General features: G+C 37.3%; 1 protein-coding gene across 10 annotated transcripts in view; it reads left to right on the forward strand.

The window, feature by feature from the left end:
• The window catches only part of sun1b (Sad1 and UNC84 domain containing 1b), a 47,535-nt gene that overhangs the window by 29,496 nt on the left and 2,480 nt on the right, over positions 1-15,559 (forward strand). For 8 of the 10 annotated variants that reach the window (XM_065278006.2, XM_065278004.2, XM_073813753.1 and 5 more), the window contains 14 exons: positions 2,569-2,664; positions 3,256-3,354; positions 4,036-4,129; positions 4,266-4,324; positions 7,338-7,540; positions 7,890-8,150; positions 11,396-11,488; positions 11,581-11,624; positions 11,797-11,941; positions 12,024-12,290; positions 12,363-12,447; positions 12,528-12,643; positions 12,733-12,900; positions 12,998-13,090. In XM_065278006.2, the coding sequence (XP_065134078.2) occupies positions 2,569-2,664; positions 3,256-3,354; positions 4,036-4,129; positions 4,266-4,324; positions 7,338-7,540; positions 7,890-8,150; positions 11,396-11,488; positions 11,581-11,624; positions 11,797-11,941; positions 12,024-12,290; positions 12,363-12,447; positions 12,528-12,643; positions 12,733-12,900; positions 12,998-13,090 (1,823 nt within the window). The remainder of the gene's footprint in view (positions 1-2,568; positions 2,665-3,255; positions 3,355-4,035; positions 4,130-4,265; positions 4,325-7,337; positions 7,541-7,889; positions 8,151-11,395; positions 11,489-11,580; positions 11,625-11,796; positions 11,942-12,023; positions 12,291-12,362; positions 12,448-12,527; positions 12,644-12,732; positions 12,901-12,997; positions 13,091-15,559) is intronic. The other 2 variants (XM_065278010.2, XM_073813757.1) reach the window with 2 other exon arrangements.

Consider the following 15,559-nt stretch of genomic DNA (forward strand, 5'->3'; position numbering starts at 1 on the left):
ACTCTCTTCCTCATGTTGGTGTTTTAAACACAGAAAGTCAGTGGTGTATTTTTCACTCATTTGATGGCTCTTTTCAAGCACAGTGAATGCACAAAACTCTTTTCTGAAATCATTTTAACCAGCGGTGCGGAAACATCTGAAATATTTTCCTTTTAGATTTTTCAGATCTCAACTTTCTCATTCAAATTCTTTGACTAACAAATAATTTCTTTAATTTATATCAGTTAATAACTAGATGTGCCATTTAAATTACAAATATAATTTTTTGTTTAAGGTCCCCCTGTAGTCGATTTAATTTTCTCCCTAAAAGCATCGAAGTAGCATTTTTAAAAGTTTGTTTGAAAAGTAATTCAATGCCTTATTTGGTATGCGCAGATCAATGAATATGCGAAGTAGTCTTTGTCTGTATTCAATTATAACCGTTCAGACCATAGATATAGCTGTGCATAGATTCTGCATTCGGCAGTTCCGGACACTTATGGTTTGGCAATGCATAAGTGTGTTGTGTGTTTGCAGCATGTATTTTTGACTGGATGTGCCATTTAAATTACAAATATTATTTTTTATTTAAAGTCCCCCTGTAGTTGATTAATTTTCTCCCTAAAAAAACTGATCTTTAAGCATCAAAGCAGCATTTTTAGAAGTTTTTTCCTTTTTGTTCATGACTTAAAACAGATTGAAAGTAATTCTACGCCTTATTTGGTATGCGCAGATCGATGAACATGCAAATAAGTCCGTGTCTCTATTTAATTATTCCAATTCAGACCATAGATCTATGTGTGCATAGATCTATTTTTTGGACCGATACCGATTTAAACAGACAACTTCTGGCCGATACCGATGCCGATATTAAACACTTGTATACAATACTATACAGTTGGTCTATTAGCTAGTTTATTTCTGCATCAAATTATTTTTACTGAACATGGATTGGATCTGATTAACATTCAACTGACCAACATAATAAGAGAGGCACAAATTCAGCTAAAACAAATATAATAAGACAGCATGACAACCTTCAAAGGTGGTTTTGGGTATTCAGCATTTCTTTTATTAACAACATTAACTTTTTTTTTTTTTTTTACATATATAAGTGTTGATGTTAAAGTCTACCTTTGGTCAAGAATTTTATCATTTAAAACGCATCTTTGAGCATCATAAAGTATATTTAAAAGTTTTATCTCCTACAGTAAATTCTTCATGTTATTAAACAGTTTGAATACAATAATACATCTTTGCCTCATTTAGTATATGTGGATTTATGAATATGCAAATTAGTCCCTGCCTCTACTTAGCCACACAGCTCGAACCATGGATATAAATATGCAAATTTGTCCCCGCCTTCGCTCTTTTGCACCACCGCAGACCATAGATGTATATGTAAATAGATGCTTAGTTCAGTTTCACACAATGCATACATGAACTGCATGTTTGCAGCACTATAATATTTCAGAGTTGATGTTAACAGGTTACAGCAGTTACCCTGCATGTGTGAGCATTACAGGAGTAGAGCTGAAGCAGCTGTTGTTTTATCATCAAGTCTGAGGCATCTAAGAAATATAAGTCGAACTACTGATTTACGCTTTTAACAGTGTTTATATGATTGATTACATGTTTGTGATGTTGGAAACCAAGGCAGTTTTATACCACGGGAATGAGACTGTCCCTAAATTGATGGAGAAAATACTTAGCAATGGTGCTGAACAATGAAGTTGTACATGGTTTGTTTTAAGGGATAGTTCGGCCAAAATGATATTAAACCCATGATTTACTCACCCCCAAGCTGTCCGAGTTGCATATGTCCATCGCTTTTCAGATAAACACATTTCGGATATTTCAGAAAATGTTTTAGATCTTTCAGTTGATTAAATGTAATGTTACGTGGTCCACCCATAGTCCACGACCTTCAAGTCCAAAAAAGTGCGTCCACCCTTCACAAATTAAATCCAAACGGCTCCAGGATGATAAACAAAGGTCTTCTGAGGGTAATCCACGCAGTGTTGTTGTAGAAATATCCATATTTAAAACTTTATTAACGAAAATAAATACCTTCCGGTAGCGCCGCCATCTTAGACTCCTCTGTATTCAGGAGAGAGTATTACCGTAGTGTACACACTTTTCTTAGTGACGTTATGACAAATTCGGAGGGCGGGGGCACAGAGCAGCAGCAGAGTAGCCTCCATAGCCTGCATAAGCTCTCATCCTGAATGCGGACGCGACTAAGATGGCGGCGCTACCGGAAGGTATTTATTTTCGTTAATAAAGTTTTAAATATGGATATTCAAGACATTTTCCAATCGTGTTAAATGTCATTGGAAAGTTGCAGCGACCACATGAACTTTAAACCAAATTGCATTGTACATAACCCGAGTGCCAGTGATAGCAAAGCTATTATTATTTTTAAAGCTCATATACTTTTTTAAGTGGCATTTCTAGTCTTTTAACTTTGACTTCATTTTAACACCGTTTATTTTGAATTTCTTCACTTGATTTGTACCACTTAATATCACTGTATTTGTTTGTTACTGCATTCATAAATAAAAGTTATATGTTGATACTGATTTACAGGTGATGATAATGAAGAGAAGCAGTACGTGGAATCTAAACATTATTCCTACACCCGTCACATATTCACCGCACTGTGGGCTGTTGTGTCTTTCACAGGTTATACACATTTATCAAATCTATATACATTTATGCTTTTGTAAACTTTGTTTTCTTTATTTGAGCTTTCGAAAGTTATTTCTGTTCATCAGGCTTATTTGAAAATGTTTTAAAACTATTTGTGACCCTGGACCACAAAACCAGTCGTAAGGGTTATTTTTTTATTAAGATTTACATATCAAAGCTAAATAAATTCATTGATGCATGGTATGTTAAGATTGGCCATATTTTGTCCTAGATTTGAAAATCTGAGGGTGCAAATAACAAAATGTTGTAAATAGTAACACATGTTACTAATGATGAATATATTTATGGTAAGAAATGTAAAATATCCTTAATATGGCTTTTAAAAAAAATTTGACTCGTGCAATGTATTGTTTGCTAATGCTAAAAAATATACCTATGCGACTTATGACTGGTTTTGTGGTCCAGGGTCACATGGCTGTTGATTTATAATTGACAAACAATGACATGATGTGCAGAATAATTTCAGGATTTGCTGAGAATCCCCAATTGCATTTTTTTTGCAGAATTATTGTATTTTTATCTTGATGTGTGATTGAGAGTTTATATCTGCTGGTTCACATTCAGGTTCTGGTCTACTGAGGGTTTGCAGAGGTTTTGTTTCAGCTCCTGTGTTTGTGGCTCGTAAGCTGAAGTCCATTCTGTGGTTGGCAGTGTTGTCTCCAGGTTGATATATTTCAGACTATTATAAAGCATGTCCGTCTGTCTCTATCACGTCCTGCTCTTCCTCATGTCAAACTTGCACTAATATAGTCAGTTTTATGTTCATCTTTCTTTTAATGGCTCTTTTCAAGCACCGTGAACACGCACTACTCTTCTGTCAAATCACTTAAACATCACACTGCGTTTTGATTCATGTCACTCAAACTGTATTTGATTCTTAAACTACTTATTTTCTTAAATGAATATGAAAGACTAAATGTACTAAAAAAAATTTTAACTCCATTGGAAAATTGTTGAATGGTTGATTGGGCCCACAGGAGCCACCGGTGAGCTTTTTTTAGCATACTAAAATGTTTGGCAGCCTTGAGTTTTTAACCAAATGGGCTTTGCAAGTCATTTCCACTAACTTTTATATCTTGGCTGGTGATATTGTTGTATCTTATTAAAAATAAATTTAGTTGGAGTAATGCAAAAACATTTGTCATCATGACTAAATTATCACATGCATGCATAACTTTTAAAAAGGTTTTAATTTTCTCAATGCAAGCCTCAATAATTGATTCCTTATTTATATTTTTTGTCACACTTCTTGTCTTTTGTATTGAGATGAATACTTGGGTACTAAATTTCTAATTTAAGTGTGTTTTTCGTCACTAATGTCTCTTGCACATATTCTCTGAACAGGGAAAGCAGCGACCGGCGCCTTCTGGTGGTTAGGAACAGGGTGGTACCAGCTGGTAACATTAATGTCTTTGATCAACGTCTTTCTTCTCACCAGGTACGAGTTAAAAGCTTTTATATTGTCATTTATCTATTTATCAGTCATATTTATAGTGTTTATGTGCAGATGTAGATTGAGATGTAGGGTCAATATGTAAACGTTTGCAAAAAATATTTGTTTTTGTATCTGTTAGGTGTCTTCCCAAACTACTAAAGCTTCTTCTGTTCCTGCTACCTTTTCTGCTGCTGTTCGGTAAGTTTTATCTCTAAATACTGGTGTGAAAGTTTGACTGTGTGGTTCACAGCTTCACATTTGTTGATTTACTATAGAAAGTAATTTTATCTCCATCAGGATTGAATATTAGGGCTGGGTTTTAGCAAGGGCCTCGCGATACAGTACATTTCACGCTGCGATACAATACTTTGCATGCTGCGATACTTTTTCCCTCTTCTTTTATCAAAAATGTAAGAAAATAAAGCTGAATTTAAAAAAATCTTTAAAAAAAAAGCCAAAGTGCTTCCACACGTTGGCTTTGAAAGCTGCAGGTGTTTTTAAATTTTCTGCCATTTTCTCACTCCCGCTTCTGAGACATTGGCCGAATGGCCGTATATGACAGACAACTGGACAGCGACAACTACAGCAGCGGCAAGGAGGTCGTTTGATGCACACAGAGGGATTCAAATTTTTTTTATATCAACAGTAGAGATTGAAATATCGATACACTATCGGGGGGTATCACGATAGTTAGCTGTATCGATATTTTTGCACAGCCCTAGGGATGCACCGAAATGAAAATTGTTGGCCGAAACCGAAAATGAGGAAACCAAGGCCGAAAAACCGAAACCGAAATAAATTATTATGCCAATTATTAGCACAAATGCATTTATGGCTATCACTGTGTACTAACTTTACTAGGGGTGTGTGACAGATCACAAAACTCACGGTTCATATCACATCACAGTTTTTGAGGCACGGATCGGATTATTTTTTTAAATAAATGGGGAAGTGGGGAAAATCTAATAACAAATAAAGAAATTACAAACATTTATAAAAAAAGAACAAAGCTGCACATTAATAAGGGCTAACATTAGCATTAGGTACAGAAATCGAATTAAATGAGTCATAACACTGTCTTTATTGTATAAATTAAATATATTATTATTTTTTAGAGCTATTTGTCTCTTTGTTAGACTTAAGTAGGTTAATTGAGGTTACTGTCTCTTTAAATAAGCAGAGACTGGTTTATGACTGTAATCTATACATACACTTAAGACATAAACAAATGTTTTTATTAGAAAAAGAATACTTTGGAGATTATTTTGTTTATATGTGCCCTGTCAATAACAAGAAAGATTTTACGTTCGCTTGTTTGCGTCTCACTCGTGTGTGCACTATTGAGGGCACTTAAACGCATGCGCACACAGAGAACGAAGGCGAATCCCAAACAGCGCAGCATTAAAACGTTACGTTGTTTTTCATTGCTTTATTCGGCACATGTATGTTAATGGACTATACAGTATGAGACACATTTGCGCGACTCTCTCTAAAGTTTACACATCAAGAGTTCTGATCTTTAAAGGGCGTACTCACTGTGATGATCACGTCTGGACCGGACACAACCGCATGTGCCTCTGTGCGTACTTTAGCGCCTTTTTGCGGTTAAATACATCCACGCCGCATACATGTTGCTTCAGACAAGCACGTGCAGGTCGCGGTTTCTGTTTGCGTCATCACAACATTTCGGCCGTATTGTTTCGGTGATAAAAGTCTTTCGGCCGAAAATTTTCGGTGGCCGAATATTCGGTGCATCCCTACACAGCCCTATAAAATATTTTGTTAATTATTACGATTATACGTTTTGTGTGATTTGTATACTTGAAGAAAAAATTATTTTCTTTGTTTGATGTTCTTTTTTTTGCATAAATTCGAAATGAATAAATAAATAAATAAAAATAAGTCGCACGGGTATATTGGTAGCAATACCAACAATACATTGTATGGGTCAAAATTATAGATTTTTTATGCTCAAAATCATAAGTATGTTAAGTAAAGATCATGTCCAATGAAGACATTTTGTAAATTTCCTACTGTAAATATAAAAAATGTATTCATCATCATTAAACAACTTTAAAAGCTTTTTTTTGCACCAAATTCCAGATTTTCAAATAGTTGTATCTTGGCCAAATATTGTCCACTCCCATTTTTCTTTTTCTTGAGCTTTCAGATGATGGATAAATCTCAATTTCCAAAAATTGACCCTGGTTCTGTGGTCCAGGGTCACATATAGTTAATGTAATTACATTGCACATTGACATTACATTGCAAGTCTATTGGTCTGCATTAGAGGTCTTCATGGGTCCACTTAGATCTCAAAACCCGAGGTCCGACCTGAGACCCTAAATATCGCATCTAAATATCTCAGGTGTGCCTCGGACACTGGTCGGTATAATATTAGCGTATTTAAAATAAATACATTTTTGCCAAACGGACCCAAGAAGACCCAAACTAACGTGTGCATCGAGTCCAACCCCTGCTCTGCCAAGAGCGCTTGTGACATTATGGCTGGCAGTAGGTTAATTTTCGTTGTGCCAGACCTGTCAATCAATTTTGAATGCACATTTTAGCGGTGTCGTTTTTCAGATAACAAATGGAATTAAATAAGGCAGTTAGCCAAATTGTTTTCGAGGCCACTGGGTTTCTATCTGTCTGACTGGTGCATGCGGGGATGCAGACTGCACACAAGTCGTTGCCGTTTACATTCGGGTCCTGCTGGGTTAAAAAAATGCACATCGGGTTTGGGTAAAAAGTGATTCGGGTCATTTCGGGTCGGGTACATTTATCTGGACCCAGGAAGACCTCTAGTCTACATTTTGCACTGAAATAGATGATAAATTACACACTTTTGCCTCTGAATCAAAACGAACTGTGCCAGCTATCACACTAGCCAAGCAAACCATATTTTAGGGGTCAAACGTACTCCAGTGCGGTACCGTACGCATAGTGTGAGTACACCATGAGAAACCAAAACAAATCCACACTCGGGCAGTTATTTGTAGTTGAACCCATGTGTTTTTGATAAATCTGTTTATTGCTTTCACACACACATCCAAAATATGCGCACACAAGCTCTATCTCTCTTTCGTTTTCTCTTGAACTTTTGCTCCCACTAAACTTAGGAAAATCCCAAGAGTCTTTTAATGCGCTAGTGAATGCTATTGTACAGCCTATAAACACTTAATCCATGTTTACCTCTTCTGTTTTGCAGGATTGTGGTATCTTGGTCTAGCTGGTTTTCTGACCTTCCTTCCCGCTGTAAACCTCACCGAATGGAAGACGCTGATGCCCACTATTGCATCACTTCCCTCCCTCCCGTCTCTCCCCTCCTTACCATCGTTTCCTTCACTTCCTGCTTTCCCATCAGAGCCACTGGCTCAAGAACATCACATCCAACCTCCAGTCACCTCACAGGTAAAGATCTTAACCATCTTCATCTAGAATTAAGCCAGAAAGTTGACATTTAAACATCTGATTCACATTAATAGTAACTGAGCAACAAAAAGCATGAATTGCATCCAAGCTGCTTTTCCTTCCTGCATACTGACACCCAACTCTGTTATTGGAGAAGAAATAGTATCTCGGTATGCGGCTGAAGTCACTATAGCAACCAAAGATGTACCAGATATTGATTTCATTGCCCGAACAGATGGATCCAAATTTATCTCGTAACATTAAAGAGAGGGCGCAGTGTGAACAACTAGCATGTAACATACAAGATTTGAAATCATAGTATGACTCAAATGTTGCTGTTCTCTTGCAGCCTGCATCAGAGTCCATTAACAGCGAGCGATTGCTGCGACTCGAGCAGCGTGTGGCGGCGATGTGGGAGAACATTCAGCAGGGGGAGCTGAAGGCACAGCAGCAGCATCAGGAGGCTGTGGGTTTGGTTCAGGAGCTAAAGGCGCAGGTGGACACAAAGACGGACAGAGACGCTCTCGGCCTCTGGGTCTCACAGATGATCGAACCCAAGTTCACAGCGATCAGAGGAGAAATGGAGAAAGAGGCCACCGGCAGGACACAGGTGAGAAAGTGAAAATATTCACAGGCATTTTTGTCCTTATAGATTATATATGAGAAAATAATTGGTGTTCCTGTAGGTAAACTGATGCACTGCTAGGAGTGCAAAGGTCATGGGTTTGATATCAAGGAAATACATACGGGTGATTCTCACGAAATCCAGACTTAGAAGGTGTCCAGTATCAGATTTTTTTAAAAAGAGCTTTTTTTTTGCTTATACAAGATTAAGGTCTGAACTTACTATAACCATTATTTTTAAAGGATTTAAAAAATATTTCCTATAGAATTATAGAAATTATTTACTTTTTTTTAATTTATCATAATCAAAAATTTTCATTACCGCAACATGATATTACATGAAATATATGCATTTACAAACTCATGTTTCGGTAATGAGAACTAAAAAGTTGTCTAGGTACTATGACAAACAAAATTTCAACTTTTATCTGGAGAGAAAAAATAAGAACTGCTTACCTGGTAGCCATCTTGAATGTCACGGTCAATTATGTCCCTTCAAAAAAAACTTTTTTTTAATGTTAGTTCCTAAAGGGCTTAAACAATGATTGAAAATTGTTGCGGAGGATGAGAAAATTTTTCTTGGACACATTTATATTTCTTATTATTGTCTCTACATTTACCAATGATCACCAAATTCCACATGAAGCTTTTTATTTTTTAGATTTTTTAATTATAAATGGGTCATTCCTGGGATTCTGTAATATTTTAACTTGGACTTTTTTAATTTTTACTTAATTTTAACTACATATGATTACATTTCTAAATACCCCACATTATTAGGCGCATATCAAACTTTCAAAAAAATCATATTTTCCCATCTCAGGCATTAAAGCCTTTTATTATTTTCAGATTTATTTTTTATTCTCAACCCTGTGACGGACAAAATTGAATGTTTAAACAGGATTTTACACAATATTTGTTATAAAACAAACATCTACCTACTGCTCATGTGTTCCTCATACCAATTCAATGACTTAAAATGTAACATTTATAATAATTTTTACCTTTATATGTGATGGAAGTTACAAATATCCAAATTGTTTGTTGGTTGTCTCTTTATTTTAGTAAGAATAAATTTAATTTAGATATTTCACTAAACCACAATTTTACTGTGTTATCCCTTAACATGTCGGGTGGTAATCAGCAACAAATGCTTTCATTTTTTAATTTTCTTCCTATTTTATTTTCCAAAAATATTAATGTGACAGGATTGAGAATACTGTAATAGGGTTGAAAGGACACATCGGCCTACTTTTAATTTGTATTTGTTTAATATGAAAATGAGACTCAAACAAAATACGTTTTTATTTTAGGCAACCATGTAATAGAGACATAGTCATATTTAGTTTTTTTCATTTTCACTTTATTATCTGAACTGCAGTAAGAATTGAAACAAAGAAAGAGTGGGCCACATGGCAGCCAATGAAATAAGTATATTTTAGATTTTAATGGATTTAGATTTTTTTTTTGAAAAGTCATAATTTTCCATCTTAATTGTATGGGATGGGGTTGAGTTGTTGACAGTACCCTCCCTGACTATAATACACCTAAAGTGTGAATAACTCACCATCTTCTGCACCTTGCTGTTGAAGAGAGCTAAATGATGCAACTTCCTGTGAATGATGTCAAATATTGGTGGAGTCTAAATTATTATGGGCTGAGAATGGTTGGCGTGACGGGGTTGAGTTCAGTTCATTAGTTGTTTTTTATCAAATATCTTGCATTTTTTAAAAATATATATATTTTAAAAAGCAAAGAACACAAATAAATACTTGCATTGTTGCTGAAAATTATAGACACTGCACATTTTATTAATTATTTTCCAAATACAAATTCAGCGAAAAACCTTAGGGACATGAAAAAATGCTTGCTGTAAGACAGAAATAAGAATTTTTTTTAATGATAAAAATTATTTAAATACAATAATTATTTGTAATAATTATAAAGGACATACCAACGTATTGTGAAAAGCTTTAAACATTTAATTTCAAACTGAAATATTACCGAATCCCAGGAATGACCCAAATATTTCCATGTCAAAGAACCCAAATCCAGTCATGGCCATGTTAAAGGAATATTCCATTTTCTTAAAAAAAAATCCAGATAATTTACTCACCACCATGTCATCCAAAATGTTGATGTCTTTCTTTGTTCAGTCGAGAAGAAATTATGTTTTTTTTTTGGAAAACATTGCAGGATTTTTCTCATTTTAATGGACTTTAATAGAGCCCAACATTTAATACTTAAATCAACACTTAACAGTTTTTTTCTAACGGAGTTTCAAAGGACTCTAAATGATCCCAAACGAGGCATAAGGGTCTTATCTAGCAAAACGATTGTCATTTTTGACAATAAAAATAACAAATATACACTTTTAAACCACAACTTCTCGTCATGTAGATCCGGTTGTGATGCATCAGCTGACCCCACGCAATACGTCATGACGTCAAGAGGTCATAGAGGACGTACGCGAAACTACACCCCAGTGTTTACAAGTGTGGAGAAAGAGGACCGTTCCGACATTGTTGTATGTCGAATGATACTAATTAATGTCTTTGTGTCAGTTTATTGTTTACAATGGTCCGCAAATGTGCATTTTGTATATGTAACACGTGACCTCCCTACGTCACTACGCATTTACGTTAGGTCGCGCTGGACCGGACCTAGACGAAAAGTTGTGGTTTAAAAGTGTATATTTGTTATTTTTATTGTCAAAAATGACAATCGTTTTGCTAGATAAAACCCTTATGCCTCGTTTGAGATCCTTTAGAGTCCTTTGAAAAAAAACTGTTAAGTATTAAGTGTTTGGCTCTATTAAAGTCCATTAAAATGAGAAAAATCCTGCAGTGTTTTCCTCAAAAAACATAATTTCTTCTCGACTGAACAAAGAAAGACATCAACATTTTGGATGACATGGTGGTGAGTAAATTATCTGGATTTTTCTTTTAAGAAAATGGACTAATCCTTTAAGGTAATGAAAATGTTCCCCTTAAATGTGGAAAAACAACAAAATTGGTTTGTATGATGTCATTTGAAATCATGTGCAAAATAGTACACGAAGAGATGTTTGTAACTGTATACTTCTTACTTTGCATTTACTTTTTTATCAAAATGTTTGGTACATATGACACCTTATAAGTCTAATTTCGCGAGAATCACCCACACTGATAAAATGTATCCAAGGTGTATTGTAAATTATATTGTATGGGTTTTTCCTCTTATGCATTTCAGATTGAAGAACAGCATGTACGGCATCAGGCGACTCTCGAAGCCCGACTGCGAGAGCTTGAACTTTATCTGCAGAACCTGAACACCCGAACTACAGTAATACACACATTTACCGCTTAAAAAAAAATTGTATTTATTATATTATACCTGTAAACAAAGCAATAATGGGCATCTTATGTTTATCAAAGGAAATCCATCTTAAACAGGAGACACCTGCCACAGCCCCCATCAGGTAGAGATACCAATTTCGAATTCTAGCTCGAGGTCCTTTGCCGGTCCCTTACCCCTCTTTCCACCCTGTACTTTCATGTCCTCTCCTGTCTATCTAATAAAGACAAAAATGGCCTCCAAAAACAATCTTACCGTAAAGCTTGTATCCTGTTAATGCTGTGGTCTGTCTGTAGTGTTGGAGTATCTCAGGAGAAGCACGATGCGTTGCTCCTGGAGGTTCAAAGGATGGAAGCCGAACTTGGGCGCATCAGAGCAGACCTGCAAGGAGTTATGGGATGTCAAGGGAAATGCGATCGGCTGGATACCATGCACGAAACGGTGAGTTTTATCATATGGAGGAGGATCTTTTAATAATATTTATCTTCAAACGTCGGTCCATATTTTCCATTGTGTTCTTCAGGTATCAGCACAGGTGAGAGAGCAGCTGTACGCTCTCCTGTACGGTCGTGACAGTGGCGATGCCGAAATCCCAGAGCCCCTGCTGCCGTGGTTGGCCTCTCAGTACACGCGCTCGTCTGACCTGACCGCAACCCTCACGGCGCTGGAGCGCAGCATCCTGGGAAACGTGGCGCTTCGGCTGCAGGAGAGCGAAGTGAAGCAGTCCACTACAGAAACTGTCACTCAAACCGTCGCCCAGACTGCCATGGCTGCTGGGATGTCAGAAGAGGTACTCATTTCACAGCTATGTATACTGTAAGTAATCCTGCTTTGTATACTCATTGCTCCTTTTATCTCTCAGCAAGTCCAGCTGATCGTCCAGCGCGCTTTGAAGTTATACTCGGAGGACCGTACGGGACAGGTGGACTACGCTTTGGAGTCTGGAGGTGGGCACATCAACCAAACACACACACACTGAACATCACAAATGCTTTCAAGTCATTCTGACCTGAGTCTGTATGTGCAGGTGGCAGCATCCTCAGCACACGGTGTTCAGAAACATACGAGACAAAAACTGCTCTCATGAGCCTATTCGGACTACCGCTGTGGTATTTTTCGCAGTCTCCACGTGTTGTCATTCAGGTAAGAGCACACATTGTTTACTATATGTCAGTCCAAATTAACGTTATAAACAAAGAGGTAAATGATCTGAGTTTGTGTCTTCCCTTTAGCCGGAAATGTACCCAGGCAACTGCTGGGCATTCAAAGGCTCCCATGGTTATCTGGTGATCAGGCTGTCTTTAAAAGTGTTCCCTACATCCTTCTGTCTGGAACATATTCCCAAATCCCTCTCTCCGTCCGGCAACATCACCAGCGCACCACGCCGATTCACGGTCTATGTAAGACTCAATGCTTTGTGTCAAGTTTACATACTGTACAGTCTGAGACAGGGAATACCCTGCATCAATCGTATGCTAAATGTCGTCCTCTTTGTAGGGATTGGATGATGAATACCAGGAAGGAGGACAACTGTTAGGTGACTACACCTATGAAGAAGACGGAGAGTCCCTACAGATCTTCCCTGTTATGGTAAAATACATATAGAGTGAAATTAATTTGAACAAAAGTCTTAGCGTGTATATATGTGTATAGTTAGATAGAGAGATAGAGATATATAGATTGATATATGTAGAGGAAGAGCGAGCTAGATGGATGGATGGATGGATAGAGAGCTAGATATATAGATATCGAAGAGCTAGATGGAGATATAGAGATGGATGGATGGATAGAGAGATAGATAGAGACAGCTTGATGCATAGATGGATGGATAGAGAGTAGGGATGTAACGATTCAATCGCGTGTCCCATTAAAAATGCCTGTCTGAAATCGATTCTGAATCGCAAGGCTGCGATTCTTCGTTTTATGCACAGCTTGTGCGTGTACTACGGCATTTGGTCAGTAGGAAGTCCTTATCAATCTAAAATCATTAGGAGTCGGAGTTGTTTATAACGTGCATTTAAAAAAGCAACATTTGTTAAGCAAAATCATTCAAAATATTCTTTATTATCATGAAAATACCTGAAACAATTTGAAGAACAGCGTATAAATATTCCTGTGTAGACATTTCCTGGAATAGTGTTTGCAATGATACTTCTTGTGTGGTACAAAGGGAGTTTCTGCATGATAGCGCCCCCAGGCGTTCGGATGTGCCGGGATTTCACCGTAATTCATTCAAATTCATTCATTGAGAAAACGCGCATTTGCACGGTTATTCGTTACACCCCTAATAGAGAGCGCTAGATAGATAGACAGAGCTAGATGGAGATATAGATATGGATAGATAGATAGATAGATACATGTAGAGAGAGAGAGAGAGAGAGAGAGAGAGAGAGAGAGAGAGAGAGAGAGAAATGGACAGACAGACAGATATAGAGGTAGCTATATGGAGATATAAAGATGGATAGATAAATGGATTGATGGTTTAAATACATGTAGATGGATGGATGGAGAGAGAGAGAGAGAGAGAGAGAGATGGATCGATACATGTAGATGGATGGATGGAGAGAGAGATGGATGGATAGATAGATATAGAGGGAGCTAGATGGAGATATTAAGATGGATAGATACATGGATCGATGGATAAATACATGTAGATGGATGGATGGGGAGAGAGAGAGAGATGGATGGATGGATAGATATAGAGGGAGTTAGATGGAGATATAAAGATGGATAGATACATGGATCGATGGATAAATACATGTAGATGGATGGATGGATGGGGAGAGAGAGAGATGGATCAATACATGTAGATGGATGGATGGGGAGAGAGAGAGAGATGGATGGATGGATAGATATAGAGGGAGTTAGATGGAGATATAAAGATGGATAGATACATGGATCGATGGATAAATACATGTAGATGGATGGATGGATGGGGAGAGAGAGAGATGGATGGATGGATAGATATAGAGGGAGTTAGATGGAGTTATAAAGATGGATAGATACATGGATCGATGGATAAATACATGTAGATGAATGGATAGAGAGAGCTAGATAGTTGGAGCCGATGGTGTAGTGGGCAGCACTCCGACATGTGGTGCTTTCGGCAACACGAGTCTGATTCCTGGCTCGAGGTCGTTTGCCGATACGTACCCCTCTCTCCTCCCTGTCCTCTCCTTATTCCCTGTTAAAAATAAAAATATAACTTAGAGAGAGCTAGATAGATATAGAAAGAGCTAGATGGAGATATGGACTGATAGATAGGGAGAGCGATAGATAGAGATGGATGGATGGATGGATGGAGATTGATGGATGGATGGATGGATGGAGATGGATATGGATGGATAGATATGGATGGATGGATAGATATGGATGGATGGTTAGGGATAGATTGATGGATAGAAATGGATGGATAGATTGGATGGATGGGTAGGGATAGATGGATAGAGAGAGAGAGAAAGAGAGATGGATAGATACATGTAGATGGATGGATGGAGAGAGAGAGAGAGATGGATGGATGGATAGATATAGAGGGAGCTAGATGGAGTTATAAAGATGTGGATGGATAGATATGGATGGATATGGATTGATGGATGGAGATGGATTGATAGATATGGATGGATGGTTAGGGATAGATGGATGGATAAATATGGATGGATAGATAAATTGGATGGATGGGTAAGGATAGATGGATGGAGAGAGAGAGAGATGGATAGATAGATAGAGATGGATGGATAGACATGGATGGATGGGTAGGGATAGATAGATGGATGGATGGATGGATGGATAGATATAGATGGATGGATAAATATGGATGGATGGATAGTTTGTTTGGATGGATGGTAGGGATAGATGGATGGATGGATGGATGGATGGATGGATGGATGGATAGATATGGATGGATAAATAGATAGATATGGATGGATGGGTAGGGATAGATGGATGGATGGGTATGGATGGATGAGATAGAGAGAGCTAGATGGATAGAGAGAGAGAGATACATGGATGGATGGATGGATGGATTGATAGATATGGATAGATAGATATGGATGGATAGAT

Source organism: Paramisgurnus dabryanus, chromosome 3 (assembly GCF_030506205.2).
Source record: "Paramisgurnus dabryanus chromosome 3, PD_genome_1.1, whole genome shotgun sequence".
NCBI lineage: Eukaryota > Metazoa > Chordata > Actinopteri > Cypriniformes > Cobitidae > Paramisgurnus > Paramisgurnus dabryanus.